A 16,413-nucleotide genomic window follows, 5' to 3' on the forward strand; every position below is an offset into this window, starting at 1 on the left:
CCACCTCCCTCCTCTGCCCGCTCTGCTCAGCATAGCCACTGGGTTGGTTCAGTCTCTGCCGGGTTCTGCTACGACCCAATGATTTGTTTTTGCTTTGCTTTGTTATTTACTACAGTGATCAAAGGCACCACTCCTTGTGATCGTAAAGAGAAGCCTTAAAATCTTATTTAAGAGCACAAATATTTTGGGCTTTGACAGATGTGCTTTGAAAATAACACAGATGTGCAGTGTCAGATTTCACAGCTGCATGCAGTGTCTTTGTTCCAAACTGTAAATTTGGCTAGTAGGGCTGGGAATGTGCTTTCCCAGAGCCTTGCCCCCTGAAATACAGGAAAAACAAGTTTCTGGGTTGTGGGTATTTTTTTTCCCCCTGAATTTACCCCCTTAGAGAGTTTGGAAGGAAAATGATCTCACCAGAGTGTGCGCTCAGCCCTGCAAGGCTTCAAATATATGGGTTCAAATGGCTTCAAATATATTTTTAACCTAATTACCTCAAATTAAACAAAAGCTTAAGAATTTTTTGCTTGAATTGAAGGCGAAGAGGCTAAGTAGACTTCACTTGCAGTGAAACTCCAGCCGAAGACTTGCTTCTTCCATTGCGCCACGCAGAATAACGCCCGTGGCGCTGCGCTAACGAACAGCGCTCAATTCGCTGAAGCGCTGGCTTTTAGGAGTTGATGCGAGAGGATGCGCAGCTCTGGAGCAGTTCACTCCTTTCCCGTTCTCACCGCTCCTGCGGATGTGGTGATCAGTTTGGACTGGTGACACTTCAGATGGAGCATGGTCTCCTTACACTTGCCTGGCAGTGGCTCATTAGCTGCATGTTAATTGAAACTGAAAGTTTGTCAGATGATTCAATTCAGTTACACGTTAAATGGATTCAGTGCATGAGCATTACTGCTGTGATGAAAATCTCTGTGGAAGTGATTTGTGAACTGATTCGGAGGGATTCAACGGCTTCATCAGTGACTCTCAGAGATCGGCATTGGGACAGCAGGCAGAGGTAGCCGTGCTCCCACCAAAACAAATCCTACTCTTCTCTTCCCCCTAAACGGCTTTAATTACTGCCCAGTATGTTCCCTTGCCAGGACGTGTGTTCGGTAGAGAAATTACTCTGGAGAGCTGAGAAGCAAAGAGGTAAATGAGACAAATTGAAAGTCTGGTTTGAATTCTATAATCTAAATGGCTGAAAATGCTGAATTCCTTGTCTCTCAGTGGATCGAGAGGTCATAAAATCTTCCTAAAGTTTGACTCAAATGTAAAAAGTATGTTTAAAAAAGAAAAAAGGTTTAAACTAATGGATGGAAAATTTAAAATTTACGTCTTCCATAACTCACCTTTTATCCTTGGCCACTGCAAAAGTCCCTCTTAAGTGAGCAATTTATTCTGCATGCTGTACCTGCTTATATGCTTCATTTCAGAGTGGAGCCAATTTTTATTGCTGAGTTATAAACCCTTTGAAAATAGGGGCTTGTAATGGAAGTGCTGGACAGACCTTTAACTAGGCCGGTCTTATCTGGCTCCATGATCTTTGCTTTTGTTAAAGCATTAAATGGTTGCCTATTTGTTTATTTTTCTTGCGGTCCCAGAATTTTAACATGGGTGTATTATTGAATTGTTCTTTCTTCAAAATGTCACGAACATGCAGCATTAGGGAGTTTATCCAGACTTCACAGTCACCTTTAAAAGTTAATTGAGCTGTTGTGTCGGTTTCAAGATTTTCTTGCTTATGCAGTGCATTGAGTCCCCAGCATGTCACTATGGTGCTAATACTGAAGTTTGCTTTTCCTCCTGCTGTCTTATTCTAATCTTGAAGTCTGCTCTGTCTTTTGGGCTCCTTTCTGCATAAATTGATAACGATGGTTTTTTGTTTGTCCCATTCAGATGAAAAGCCATACCACTGCAACTTTTCTGAAGAGGAAACCCCGATGGCAACATCTCAGTTGGATGAAATCCCGAAGCTAGGAAGCAGCAATGCCAGAGAAAACGAGGCCAGGGAATCTAAACCAGAGATTCCTGCCCTGATGTCCACACTGGAGAGTATTATCAAGGAGCCCTTTTCAAAATACCAAGATCTAAAAGGTTCTGTGGACGTAAAGATGCCGGCATTTCACCATAGCCAAGGGCTTCCCTGCTCTGGTAGCGTTGCTAGCTTTGCTTCAGGTGTGAGCCAGATGTCTTCAAACATGGCCATGGACTTGAAAACGTCACCTGAAGTGCAGGCTGGTCACACTAGAGAAAATTTGCTAGACTTACACAGGGAGCATCCCCTGATAGAAAAAGGTGCTGAAGCTCAAGAGGTAGCTCCGCTCGATTTGAGTGAAAAATCAACAAGGGATAATTCATGCAATAATCTGAATACATCCTTGCAGGCTGCTTTAATTGTCTACCCGTGTCCTTTCTGCAGTCACAAGACCTACTACCCTGAAGTCCTGTGGATGCACAAAAGAATTTTGCACAAAATCAGCTGTAACTCGATGGCCCCCCCTTGGGTTCAACAGAATGGATTCAAGAGTATTAAAAACAACCTGGTCTTTCTGGCAAGGAGCAGGCGTACCGGCCCTCCTCCTGTTCTTGGAGGTAAGGAGTGCCAGCCTTTGCCCATTGCCAGATTTACGCGCACTCAAGTGCCAAGTGCATTGCCAGGGTCCAAAAGCAGCTCCCTTTCTGTTGGGATGGCTGCAAAGTCCGGGACTACACATCAGTCAAAGGACGGTCATGCCTTTGGCCACTGTGGTCCGCGCTTATCAGGTCTGGAGGGGTACAGACAGCCCAAGTTAAACCATTCCCAGGAGCAATACAGCATAGCAGCACAACAAAAAAGTAAATACGAAGCAAATCCCAAACATACACAAATGGGAGCCTACAGCAGAAGTGTAACGCCTACTCAGACGGTTATATCCAGGCCTGGCACGCAGCCCACCAACAGCAAGCAAGTGGAAAAGTACGTGGTTCCCCAAGGAAGTACTAGTTTTGCCCCTGTGGGTAAGCACTGTGCATCTGACTCCATGAAGGCCAAATTCAACCCACCGCCGCAGTATCATACTCTGTGCAAAAGCGAGCAGTACACTAAACATGAAGAGCCGTTGGTGCCTCAGAGGGAGTCTCATGTGAAGGCTGGGAATGAGATGAGGACATTGGCAAACTGTACAGCGGTAGCACGAGCGAGTCCACTGCTGCAGCCCCAGCCTAGCGCCGCGGGAGTTCCTCCGGCTTTACACTCCAGCAAACAGGATCCAGGATCAGACGGGCATGAGAAACGTTTGGACATTTTAAATATCTTTAAAACATACATTCCAAAGGACCTTGCTTCGTTGTACCAAACCTGCGGTGCCAACAGCCCTGTCCTGGATCACACAGGTAAGATTTCCACAAGCCTTTCCATAGCTGAAGGACATGTTTGCTTGTTCCTGCTTGCTTTGGAGCCACGACACGTTGTTTCACACTTTCTTCCTCCTCTCCCTTTAATGGTTGGGATTACGAGTTCATTGTTTTTATCATTTCTGGATAGGCTTGAATAGGTTTGTTTACTGATCTCTGGCAGTGCAGCATCCCCCCTCGTGCACTGCGTGACATTTCTGTCGCAGGTTAAATGTATGTGGTTCCACCTGGAGTATTACCGTTCCTTTGTCCCCTTGCTTCAAGCAGGCTAAAGTTACACAGATGCGCTGTCACCCGAAGATCCCCCTGATATGCTGGTGCTGGCACACATCATAATCTTTTTGCTTCGGGCAAAATAAACATCCTCTGGGGCTTATCTGTGATGTTATTTTGGAGGTTTTGTTCAATTTTGTCTGCAAACAAGTCTTCCAACAACAGAGATAGATAATTACGTCTCAGTGGCCTTTGTCTGTCTTGACAAAAATCTTAAGATCTTCCTTGTCCATACCAAAGACTGCTGTGTATTTTTCAAATTATTCTTTTGATCCGTTTGTATGTTTATAATTAAAAAGAGGGAGGGCCGAATATGAGCTTGCTAGTGCACGTAAGCAGGAAAGGCAGTTGTGCAAATAGCCAGTTTAAAAGTTCAGGGACTAGAAAAGTATCAGAGCTGTCCTGCCTCTTGCCAGTCAGCTGCCACGTAAAAAGAACTGAAAATAAAAAGAAAAGAAACCTTTGTATTTGCATTTGAAACCCTACCCCTCTGACTTTCTGCCAGGGTAGTTTGTTTCACTGGAAACTGAAAATCACACTGATGTATTACTCTCGAGATGGGGGGTGGGATGTGTGTGTAGGGGGGCAGAATGGAAGCCACAGTCCCAGCTCTCAGCATTTGTAAACTGTCCCGTCTGACCTGGTGGAGTCAGATGCACAGCTGCTTCTCTTAGCAGAAGGTGTGCAAGAACTCAGCTCCTCAAGAAAAGAGTACATGTTCCAGGCTGGTGCTGTAGTGTTCTCACCTGGCATAATGCTCTCTCTTTTGTCAAAAGCAGGTGTGAAATGGAGCTTGTGACCCCATTTTGCGAGTGGGATGAACCCCCTCCAGGACATTTGGAAGCTGGTGGTCTAAGGACAGCTGTGGTGTAGTGCCCAGAAGGTGTGTGCAGGTTGACGGCTCTGGCAGCTGTGAGGCGAGATAGGAGCCATAGTGTTTGGTCAGGCCTTGATGGAAGGCCTTTCGGAGAAGACAGGAAGGCAAAATCTATCTGAAGTAGTCCGTGAGGTGCACCCTTTCAGCCACCCTGTTGTCAGTTAAAAGCAATGCTGTGTAGGAGCGGACTGTTACTACTGTTGAGTAGATGGTTTTGCAGGTGGTTAGATGGCTGTGCGATGATTGCAACTAACGTCAGGCCCCTGGTTTGTGTTACGGAAGCAGAAGAGGACCAGCTCAGTTTCTAAAACTGCAAGGTCAGCGTTCCTGTTTCTGTGCAGCTGACTTTGCTTTTGCTATCTCAGTGCCTAGGAATGTTGTCTAAAGTTTCTCCCTGCCCGCTTCCTGCTCTAAGTACCAAGTTCATTGTTATTCCACCATCAACTTGGGGTCCCTTCAGGTGGGTGCACTCCTTGATGCTCTTTACTACTACACTGGGTCAACCTGCTCAGACAAATCTTAATGATCTTCATGAGCTCCCAGCCGTGTTGAGAGGGAGGGAGAGAAACAGTAAAGGCCAGGAGCTGGAGGCTGACTTAGTGCATGCAGTCACCTGAAAGCCCACGACGACCCGCTGGGGCAAAGTAAAGTAGGGGGCAGGGTTTCCGAGGAGGTCTCTATCTGCTTTGTAAAGGAGGGATTTTACTGCCAGAATGTTTTTGCTGGGCAGTGATTTCCAGAGACATTTTAACTGGGAGTTATTTAGTAGCCATCTCTACTTTGAAATCTCTTTCTTTCAATCCAAGTGTTTTACAGCAGTCAAGTTTTCAGAATTTGAAACTTTGTTTTTTATGTAGCTTGTCTTTATTTTATATACAACTTCCCGGTTGTTGATGGTTCTCCAAAGCAATTGGCATGACGGCTGTTTTTCATAGCACTAAAACAAAAAGCTGCTGCAGGCAAAAGGAACAAGATCCTACCAACTGCAAATGGAGGAGGGTAAATGAACCTTGTCTGAAATAACACATGGCCCTAGACCGGGCCCTCTGAGACCACGTGCATTACACAATTAAGTCTTAATATGGCAGTGTGAGTATGGCAATCGTGACATAAACAGCCACCAAAAACCTCACTCAGGTATACTATTTGTCACGTGACTTCACCCCTCCCCCCCCCCAGTTGAACGTTCCCAATAGGCTTTATGTAGGTGTTTGGTATGCTACCTCATCTTGGATCATAGCAGAATGTTTTAGTGTGTGGTATGACAGCGTTCAATTTACCTTGGAGTGACTGGATTTATTTCTGGGATCCTTTCTTTTACATTTGTGTCTATTCCAATGCGTCCTTGGAAAAGAGAGTTGTTGTACGCACTGTTGTGATCCAGCCGCAAACACAAAGCGGGCAGTGCTTGCGCTAGGTTTGTCTCACACTGCCCAGTCTTCCCAAGCACTTGTAGAGAGAATCTTAGTGTTGTATTTAATAGCGGATATTTATTTTATTCACGACGCTTCCCGTGTTGGGGAAGGATGGGTTATGGCAGCAGATGCACTCTTTAGCCCGGCCTTGAGCATCCGTTTAGCCGGAGCTCCCGTTCAGACAGTCACATTCATTTACCTTAATTTGCTAACACCTGTAGTCATCCACCCTCTTTTGTTCGCATCTCGGATAACCTGAGTGATGACTCATAGGGGTATTGCCTTGCTGCAATGATGCCCATAACTCAGAGCTCTCAACTATCAAAAGCCTTATGGTGCTCCTTAGGAAACGCGACAATGGCAAATATACCTGGAAGCAATCCATATTTTCCACCTGTTTTTTAAATACCTGTGATAAAGTGAGTGCCAGAGAGGGGTCAGACCAAAGTCCTCACCCACTCACCTTCAGTGTTTGTGCAGGGCACGTGATTTCCAACAGCATCCTCAACCTGCCTCACACACGACTCCAGCGGGAGCAGTGTTTCCATGAAGGCTGTTGTATCGGGCCCATAATGGCTGCAGAGACAAGCCTGTTTGCCTTTCACAGAGGGAGACTGGGGATGCAGAGAGATTCAGTGTCTTTCCAGAGGTGGCAGAAACCCACTGGAGGAGTCCGGGTCTCCCAGGCTCCGCAGGAGCTGCTTGGCTGGTAGCAGAGCCTTGCCCTGCTTGTCCCTGCCTGTCTGGCAGCAGGCACAGCGGCCCAGCAAATGCCACGTCTGGATCCTCAACACGCTTTGCTCAGCTTCGCTTTCCGGCTGGCAGCTGCCGTTCTGGCCAGTGAGAGAAAATGCTGGTAAAAGACTAGAAAATCTTTCATTTTGACTGCCTTACAAGGCAAATCGGACTCTTTACAGCACAGTGAAGCTCTCATGGAAATTTACTTGATTTTTTTTTTGGTTGGCTGGTTTTTGGAGTTTCTTTTTACGTGTGTTTGAGTATATATGGTCTGGATTTGCCCCTAAATCGTCATCTTTTAAATTCCTAGCAGTCAAATACTTGTTGGGAGCTTGCTCAGCTGCATTACACAGACTGTGCTGCCATCTGCAGGAGGTGCTATTATTAAAAGGCAGAACAATTTGTGAGTGGGTTTAGGATTTTTTTCCTAGCCAGACATTTCTTTTCAGTATGTGCTGTGGTGGAGACTGTCGCAGGGCACTTGGTGCCATACCAGCACGAGCAAATGGCAGCCCCTGTTCTTCTCCGTTTGTTTTCAGGTACAGCGCCTGTATTTCAGATGAAGCCCTCCGACATCCTACAGCTGATATTTCAGCTGGGGAGTGTGTGTATGTGTGTGTTGCCACATTTTGATCATAATTTTATTCTTTTTAAATGCTGTAATGGGGGGAAGAAGGAAAGAAAAGCTGAAACTTCGCTTCCGCTGACAAACCCCTGAGAATTTCTTTAAAAGCCGAAGTATTCCAGTGGCAAATGGAAACATCAACTCTTTCCTGCCGAGGAGGGCGTTTTACCAAAATAGAAAAGATGATGTTCAAACATAGGGGTTTTTTTCACAATAATAAAAAAGCCCAATAAAAGTCAAATGTGTCTTTTTTGATCAGCAGCAAAAAGACAAAGACCAGCCCTTTAAGTCAGTTGCTGTAAACTGACCTTTGGAGGAAAAGGAGAGGTTTGAGCGGTTTTCCAACAAATGCTAATGGCCTAGAAAACATGTTTACCCAGGGCTGGGGGAAGGCTGCCGCACTGCTACCAGCTCAAAATGTCCGGAATGACACTTTCATTCACAGATGTCTTTCGTCTCTGCCTCAGAGGTCCGGGGTCAAAGCAGCACCGGCAGGCAGGTAGGCAGGGGCAAAAGGTTTGATCAGTCTGTGATGGCTCCGCTCGCTCTGCATTTGTCTCTGAGGTATTGCCGCCCGGGGGGGACAGTCGGGCTCTGGTCCTACTCACTTCCTATTATCCATGTGACTTGTCTCCGCCACGCTGGAGTCACTTTGATTTGCGTGATGTACTGCTTGACAAAGCTGGGTGATGGCTGAGAAGTGGATCCAGCTGCTCTGAAAAGCGCACACCTGACATGCCAGTCCTGGTGCGGGCACATCATGGGGAGCAGTTTTTAATTCAATGTAATTTATGCATTCTTGCAGTCCTGTGTGTGCCTGGCCTGTCAGCCAGTGCCTAGATGAAGGCTGACAGTTGTCATCCAGGGCCTGAAGGTAGCCTCACATAATGACACATTAGACATACTAATGATGTTTTCTTCTGGCATAATGTTTTCTTCTCAACTTTCCTCTCTCCTCACCCCCTCCTCCCTCCATCCCTCCCTCCCTCCCGACTACAGGGATGCTCAGGACACAAACACGCCAAGGAGACTGCGTCTGCAGAGAATGTGGAAAATGCTTTACCCAACCCAGTCACCTCAGGACTCACCAGAGGTCCCACGCAGGTACCTTTTCACACTCGCTTTCTCCCTCTCCCGCTTGCCTGCTTTTGGATCTAGCTGGCAAAGTGCCAAGAACTGCGTTTCACGTACCACGTTAACCTGAGTAATTCCAGTACCTAAATCTAATAGACAGGGGTTTTTATTTTTACGACTATTGCTCTTGTTCTCCGGATATTGCTTACCTGATCCCTGCCCGAACTCCATAAAATTGCAATGCATTTCAGATAAGTCTGTTTGCAAATGTTGTATTTTAATTAGAGAGTAGGGTACTCAGAAATGAATATGCTAATGAATTCTGTTGCCACCAGCACGAATTGAAATCAAAGTACCCCTTTCAGCACAACATAAGGCTTTGTTTTGCCTCATCGTTGCTGTTGACAGGAACATTTTTGCGGGAAACGAGATTTTTCCGCCGACCAGTTGGCCCTAAAACGGGAAACCCCTACCAGCCGTTTTTAACCTGGCGTGGTGCGTGGCTGAGGCTGTAGGAGGCTGAAGCCACCGGTGTTGAGAGACCTCCTGAGCATTGCACGAGACACTGAGACTAGCGGGTTCCTCCTGAAAAGTGTGAATGATGCATACATAAGCCAGCCTGATGCAAAATGACAGAGGCCAAATGGTAAGTAATGCAAGAAGAGGGTCCCTTTACACATACACTGATAATTAATGTTGTCAGTGATTGCTTTCTTCAGCGCCGAAGTCTGAATTAAAAAGGGCAGTGGCCCTAGGCTGCCATTAGCACGCTCTCTTACAGTAAGTGTTACGGTAAATTGGTATTTTCCGGCCACAGGCTAGGAGCTGGTGTCTTTTTTTGAACGTGGTTAATCTGTAATGGTCTCAAATAATGTACACACACTAACGAAGCTTGAATGTTCATCTGTTAACAAGCCCCCTTGTTCCCACAGTGGTATTTGAGTCTAATGGACTCCGAGGTACTGAAGTTCACACCACCTCCGCAGATGCCCCAAAACAAGTATGTTTTACAATTAATTGGATGTTTGGGTTTTAATGTGGTAGCTGGGAAAAAGTTGCACAGTGATAGTTGTCACTAAAGCGCTGACTGGTTTATAACATGTATAAATAATAACGGTGGTGCTTGGTTTGTAGCTCTTAAATTTTTTAAGCGTTTTATCAAAGTCTGTTATATGGAAGAGTCAGTTAATTGCAGAGCAGGTAGTTAGTGTTTAAATAAACATGGCTTACTGGGGAGTGGGTGGGAGAGGGAACTCTGTAATGCACAGTGATACATAACAGTGAGATAGTACCTAAAGGATTCCTGGAATGATTTGCTTTTGCAACTAACACCACTTCTGCTGTGACGATACAATTAACACTTAGTCTGTGTTTTTCTGAAGAGTCTTGAACCCTGATACCCAGTATCTGGCCTTCAGAAGGCTCATATCTTCCAGTTTCTGTGGACTGTGTGTGGTGGTGCACTTTCCTGTTCCTAGCACACAGTTTTCTGTCTTAACAAATGCTTCTCAGCACTCTGAATTATACATGACAAAGGTATTACATAGAAAACCATTAAAGTGAATTTGTTTTGTGTATCTTATGTCTTTGGAGAACCGTGTTGTAACCTGGACCTTCCCGCCCCATCTTCCAGCCTGGCCGGTGGGTTTCAGGGCACACCTTCTCGGGGGCAGTTTTCTTTCACTGTGGAACTGCCTGCAGCATCACTCCCTTTTCCCTTCATCCACATTTTTAGTTTAATTGTGACTAGAGCGCTTTTCCTGTCCTCCTGTCTTCTACTTAAACGATTGCAGGGGGTTTCAGCCTTGCTCAGAGGGCGCATCTCCATGCTAGTTCCCAGCTTCCTGAAGCTGCGGAGTTGGTTTCTACTTGCTTAATATTAAACATCCTCACCAGGCACCAGCACCTCGACTAGTTTGTGTGCTGCACCCTTCAGCGGAGCACCTTTTCTGTGGCAGTTGCCTCTTCCTGGCCCAAAGGCCGCATGGGGAACCCAACCCCTGCCAAAGGAGTATCCTGAGTTGTTGTCCGACCGTAGGAGTAGCTAACAGCTCTTCTCATAAAGCTTTCAAGATGGCTTGGCACTGTGGTAGCTGTGGTGGGTGGTGTTTGCATTGCTTTTGTGGGACAGTAGCAGCAAAGTTAAGCTATAGTTGGACAAACGGATGAAAGTGCTCTGCTTACGATGCTTATCCAGTAAAATTGTGCAAGGACATACCTCTCCGTGGAAGCATGTGACAGTGTGAAACACTACAGCTCTGCAAGCTAGCTCAACTAGTCTTTGCTTCTCATCGGTTTACTAATGTAGATTTAATAAACCTAAGCATCTTTAAAGATGCTCTTTCATCTTTTCATGCTCATGGTTTTGTCTCACCTGTAGCTGAGATCGGATTCTGAAGTCATCTGTTTTGTTTTGTTTTTTTTTCCCCCCTCTGAAAGACAATATAAGGTCAAGGTTAGAAATTAATTTCCAAAAAATTCTGAAACCGCCTATCTATCCATCCAAAAAGAGATGTGGCAGCTCAGTCCACATCTGGACTCTTTTGTTATTCACATTGTATTACCGCACAATAAATTTACTCATAATCTTGTCTTTGTAAACTACTGCCCTGCCAGAATTTATTGACTAACTTCTTCCACGGCAAATGTAGTTTGCTCTTGCAGTCTCAGGCCGTGTCAATCTGTCTTCAAAGCATTTGATTAAATTACAGCATCTCTCAGTACAGCAGAACACCGGGTAGGGGTTAGCTTCATAAATTGCTTCGTCACTTGCCAGTCTGTATTTCTTCCACAGAATCTGCGGTATGATCCCTTCTCCGGGAGATAGTTCCCTTTCTTTTGTCTTGTTTGCTGCTCAGTATCAGCCTTTGTCTCAGTTTGTCAGCGTCTGTGTCAGTCAGGATTATTCAGTTATCTGCCGTTGCGCTTGTTCTCCTTGCGAGCAGACTTCGCGCTCCCCCCGAAGGCTCCACCCGCGCGGTCCCTGGGCGCTGGGGAGGGAGCGCGCTCGCTTCTACCTGCGGCTGGAGGGGCCTTCAGAAGCACAGAAATGAGCTCGCACCCAGAACGATGCCTGCAGCGTTCTAGTAACGTTATGATTTCCCACTTTAAACATTGTCACTCCGTGTCTTCATTTCGTTTCTTAATTGGGGACAGATCTCTTCATGAGAGTTTACGGTGTAAAGTCAGTTCAAGTTACGGAAGTGCCATGCACATGCTCTGAGCAAGAAACAATAGTTACCACGTATGGTAGCTCGAGTATGAAAGGTGTGGAGTTTTTTTTATATTAAGTGGAAGCAATTCTCTTTACATAATGTTTCCTCCTCACAGGTAGAATATCTTCCCCGGAGTAGTCTGCTAAAGAGTAAAAATATTAACATTAGGATTTCACAGTTCCCCCATTCCCTTCAGTAGTCAACCAGAAGATCATCTCTAAAGGTTTCCTTTATGGAATAATGTTGGGTAGGGCTTTTTAAATCCCCCATCATAGTAACTTACAACAGTGCTACGTTATACAGCGGTTTTCTCACAGAATAATTCTACTTCCATGCATTGAAAATAGGGTCTACAGCCAGGCTTTTTCAAAAATCAGCCAGCTAGGTATCTATGTTTAGGTGTCTAAATAGGAAACCTTATTCAGGGTAATGAACCACCAACAGGACATGCAGGTGTTGAGCATCGCCGAAAAGTAGGCCACCTATAGGGCCGTGTAAAGACCATACACCCCCACGTTTGATGATACTAGCACTAGGCTTGTTTTGTGTTTTCTCATCAGCACTGATGAAGTATAAACAAAATGCAGGAAATAAGATGTTCACCTCCTTTGTAACACTATTTACTGTCCTGAATGCTTTAAAAATAAAGGGGGGGGGGAGGGGGACACGACAACAATGACACATGACATTTTCACCTCAAGTGAATTTCCCATGGATGCTGGAATATTTTCCACTATTCTTTGTCTAAAGGACAAAGAAATGCTCATTACATACCCCGAGTCAATATAATCTGTGCAAAGTCATGTAGATTCTCTTGAAACGCTGCCATATTAAACATACTGAATATTCTGAATATTTTTATGGATGCTAAATATCCCAATGTATCCATAATTAAGCTTATTTATCCAGAATGAATATGTATCTTAATTTGGAATACACTGTGCAGCATCCAAAGACCTGATTTAGTAGGCATGAATTCGGGGAGCGCACTCCGGTTGCTTGTACATGGCCAGACAAAAGCTGTCTCCCCTTTGGAAGGGTCCCTGTGACCATGGGAATCTCGAAGTCGCTGCAGCTCTCAAAGCAAAGCTCTCCTAAAGCATGGGGTTGTTTCAGAGACGCCGCCTGATGCCACGCCATTCCAGCCAGGAGCCCAGTTCCCAAACGCGTTCAGTGGCACAGGGGTCAGCCTCCAGCCTGCTTTTGCAGAACGGTGGCAGCAGCGGTAGCAGTTTCTAATACGTATGTCTTGTGTTTAACTTCTCTGGTGTGTATTTAAAAACCTGTTAGAACGTGGCCTGCTTTAGAAAAGTAGTTTATCCTCTGTCAATGCTATGTCAGATAGGATGCTTTAAAAACTCTAAGGGACAAGTAATTGGGTTTTCAAAAGGCATGATTTACTGGTGAGCAGTGAGGAAGAGTTCTGTTGAATTGAGGGTATGTATAGGTGAAGCAGTGTGTATCTGCAGTGCTGGAGCCAGGGACGCCAGGTTCTCGGTACGACCCCATCCCTGGAAGTGTTCAAGGCCAGGCTGGACGAGGCTTTGAGCAACCTGGTCTAGTGGAAGGTGTCCCTGCCCATGGCAGGGGGGTTGGAAATGGATGGTCTTTAAGGTCCCTTCCAACCCAAACCATTCTGTGATTCTGTGATTTGCTTTGCCTGTGAGTGAAACAAGCAAATCCCCCTAAACTCCAACCTTTTCCATCTCTGGAAAAACACCTTTTTACTCACAGGAAAATCAGTTAAAAGCTACAGCACAGGGATAAAAAAAAGATCTGTTGTTATCATGGATGTCTCTGGGGCAAGCTTTCCACATGCCAGAAGACAGAAAAGATCCTTTCCTGGGAAAGAGCTGTGAGTACCACAGTTCCTGAGCCTCGTTCACTGAGAAGAGAGGTGCATAGCAGGGTTCTGTGTGACAGGGCTAAACCACCTTCATCAAGGAGATGATAAGCCTTAATGTTCTCCACTATAAGTATCTTAAAATATTTCTTGCAGTGTTCAGATTTTTGAGATAGCATGAATGTAAGTAGTCAGAACTGGGGGGACAGACAGGTTGGAAAGAATCATCAAGAAAATACTATATATATATATATGTATATATACACACCCCCACCACCCCCAATATATATAAATATGTAGTGTGTGTGTTTATATATATTGTATTGCTTGGGGCATCTGATACCTCTAATGTTTTCATAGTCCAGCAGTACTACAGCCCTGCTTATCCTAAAGCAACTTTGAAGAGAAGAGCAAAAAACCCCAAAACAACAAATTAAAAAGTTACTTAAACCGGTGGCTTCTGGGTTTGGTTGGGGTTTCTTTTTTGCATGTGGAAATTTAGCACTGTCTGTTAGAAGTCCTATTTATGACATTTGTTCCTACGAAATGTCTTGCCCCAGTTCCTTGCAGAGTTTCTTCTAAAGATCATGATTAATAGTTCAGTCCTCATTATTGCAAATGTTATTTTTAAGTAGTTATTCTGAGAACAAGAATTCCATTAATCAAAATAATAGATAATGAACAAATAAATGGCAACCTAATTTGTCTCGTTCATACATATGGAGATTATAATGCAAACAATCAAGGAATCATGGAGGCTGCTCTACCAGCCTCGGAGTAATATGCATGTGCTGTATGTCCATTAGGTAGTGAGCACTATAGACAGGATTAGAAGCTGTAGTCCTTGTCCCAGTGCTTTCCCCTTGCCAGCAAGCCGGAGAGGTAGCTGTGCTCCAAACCGATGATCGCAGTTTATTTCAGTGTCATAATCTGTCTCTAATTTATTAACATGCCCACTAACTGATTTTTTCCCCGTTAACTGCTGAAAAGCCCTAGAAGTCGGTATGAAAGCAGCTTTTGGCGTGGGAGCTGCAGGTTTCATTTATGAAAAAGCCCTAGGTTTTTTGCCTCTCTAAAAGGCTGAAAGTGAAGAAAGCCTAGTTTTTAAAATGTTTAAGTTTTCACACGTCAGGAAAAATTAATTCCTGCTATGTATCAGCTGGTTCAAAACCCCACTGACGTGTTTTAAACCCACGTGCTGAGGGGTGGCTTTTGATCTTGTTGAAAACACGGGTTTGGTTCCACACTGGATGGGTAAGAGGCTGGGCCACCCTCTGGCCCCTTGGGATGGTGCACATACGAGGGGGTGAGCCACTGGGTAGATTTTGGCAGGGTGAAACTGAGAGCGTGGCTGTGCATCAGAGGGGTCCCGTCACCCACCCACCCGCTGCCCCCGGCCCCTGCCACGTCTCTGCCGCATGGGAGGAGGATGGTTCGGCCTTTTCACGGGTCCTCGTGGCCTGCTGTGTGGTCCTTGGGCAGGTGGTGCCCAGACCGGCAGGGCATGTCTCTGCTGCCCAGCACCCCGCAGGCTGTCCGTCCGAAAAACACACTCTGAATCACACCCCTTTCTTCCGTTCTCAGCCAGGGAAACTGGGGCAAGGCGTCTGCCACCCCCTCCCTCCCGCTTCCCCTGGCTCGGCAAAGCCCTGCCACGCTCCCCGGTGTACGTAGAGCCGGTTCGATAGGAGACGTTTTAATGATGGATGCCTCCTCCCGGGATTGTGCCTCTGTCTCTCGGGCATGATGCAGCCGCGCAAAAATGTAAAGCATCTTTCTTGGTTTACTGCAGGAAATTCAGCATCCAACTAAGGAAGTTTTATCACATCTCTCATTCAGTTACTGTTTCCTACATTTCAAATATACTGCCATCTGTACAGCAGCTTTTTTTTTCTTTAATTTTGCTGCAAATCTTGCCGACTTAAACCAAACTTTGACTGGTAAATGTCATGAATCTCGGGCCAGGTTTAATTAGGAATTTTCTAAATCTATTAACAAAAGAGATGCACTTAATACATTATGTCAACCAGAGCTGGGCTTTCTTCAGCTATTCCGAAGGGCTGCCATAGGCACAGCTTGAAACTTGCTTGGATTTTACATGGGTGCCATATTTTATGTTGCATTAATTTAAAATGGTCTGTTTCACTTCATCAAGACTTTAGCTTAAGGATAATGCATTTATGTAAGATTAATCTTGCCGTGTTGTTTCAGGATCAGGATTGTAAACTGCATTGTTCCGACAGTGATGTTCTAAATGTCATTTTAAAGCTTTCCTTGGGAGCTGCAGGCTCCCACTTATTCATGATGTTATCTTTAATTTCACTTGATTTTAGAATATCCCTGCTACTTATTTTTTTTTTTCAACATGGTAATTATTCATGAAAATGGGCTCAAAAAAATAAAAGGAAGATGACAAGAGGGGGAAAAAAAGCTGCCTTAGCGTTTGACAGACCTGCACAAGAATTCAGCTTTTCTTCTTTTAGCTGCCTCTGTGACCTCAAACTTCAGCCTTTTGAAAACGCTGATCTAATTATGAATCCCTCTTGGCTGGCTCAGAATTCTGCTTTTTGGAGCCCTCTTCTTCCCCTCCTTGTTCTCAGCCTTCTCTGAACTCCTCCAGACGCTGTTACTTGCTCTCCTGGTCCGTCAGGGCCTTTATACGGGCCTGACACACTTCGTCTTGCTGGAGGTGATGAGAAAAAATAAAACCCCCGAAACTTCTGATGTGGTGGGCCAAAACGAACGTACGTGACACTAATGAAGGGTAACGAGCGCCGTCGGGGCTGGCTGGAGGGGTGCACGTGGGAGCGGAGGCGAGAATGAGCTTTTCCCTGTGTCGCCCTTCTTGCAGGGGAGAGACCACGGCGGTGCGGAGCTCGCCTACACGCTGCCTCTCCGGAAGGGAACCTAGAGCCCCGGCGGAGGAGCCCCCACCCCGAGGGGCAGCGCCGGCAGCCCCCCGCGCAGCTGCC

At 45.6% G+C, this 16,413-nt stretch overlaps 1 protein-coding gene across 1 annotated transcript; it reads left to right on the forward strand.

Annotated features, from left to right (window-relative positions):
• Window positions 1-1,884: 1,884 nt before the first annotated feature.
• On the forward strand, window positions 1,885-16,352 carry LOC104510156 (zinc finger protein 516-like; the record flags this gene model as incomplete). The annotated part of the gene is made up of 4 exons (XM_010152320.1): window positions 1,885-3,360; window positions 8,309-8,413; window positions 9,316-9,383; window positions 16,293-16,352. Coding segments are annotated over 4 exons (1,709 nt in total), but the record flags the coding sequence as incomplete, so codon positions are not given.
• Window positions 16,353-16,413: the final 61 nt, after the last annotated feature.

Source organism: Eurypyga helias, unplaced genomic scaffold (genome assembly GCF_000690775.1).
Source record: "Eurypyga helias isolate BGI_N326 unplaced genomic scaffold, ASM69077v1 scaffold19695, whole genome shotgun sequence".
Taxonomy (NCBI): Eukaryota; Metazoa; Chordata; class Aves; order Eurypygiformes; family Eurypygidae; genus Eurypyga; species Eurypyga helias.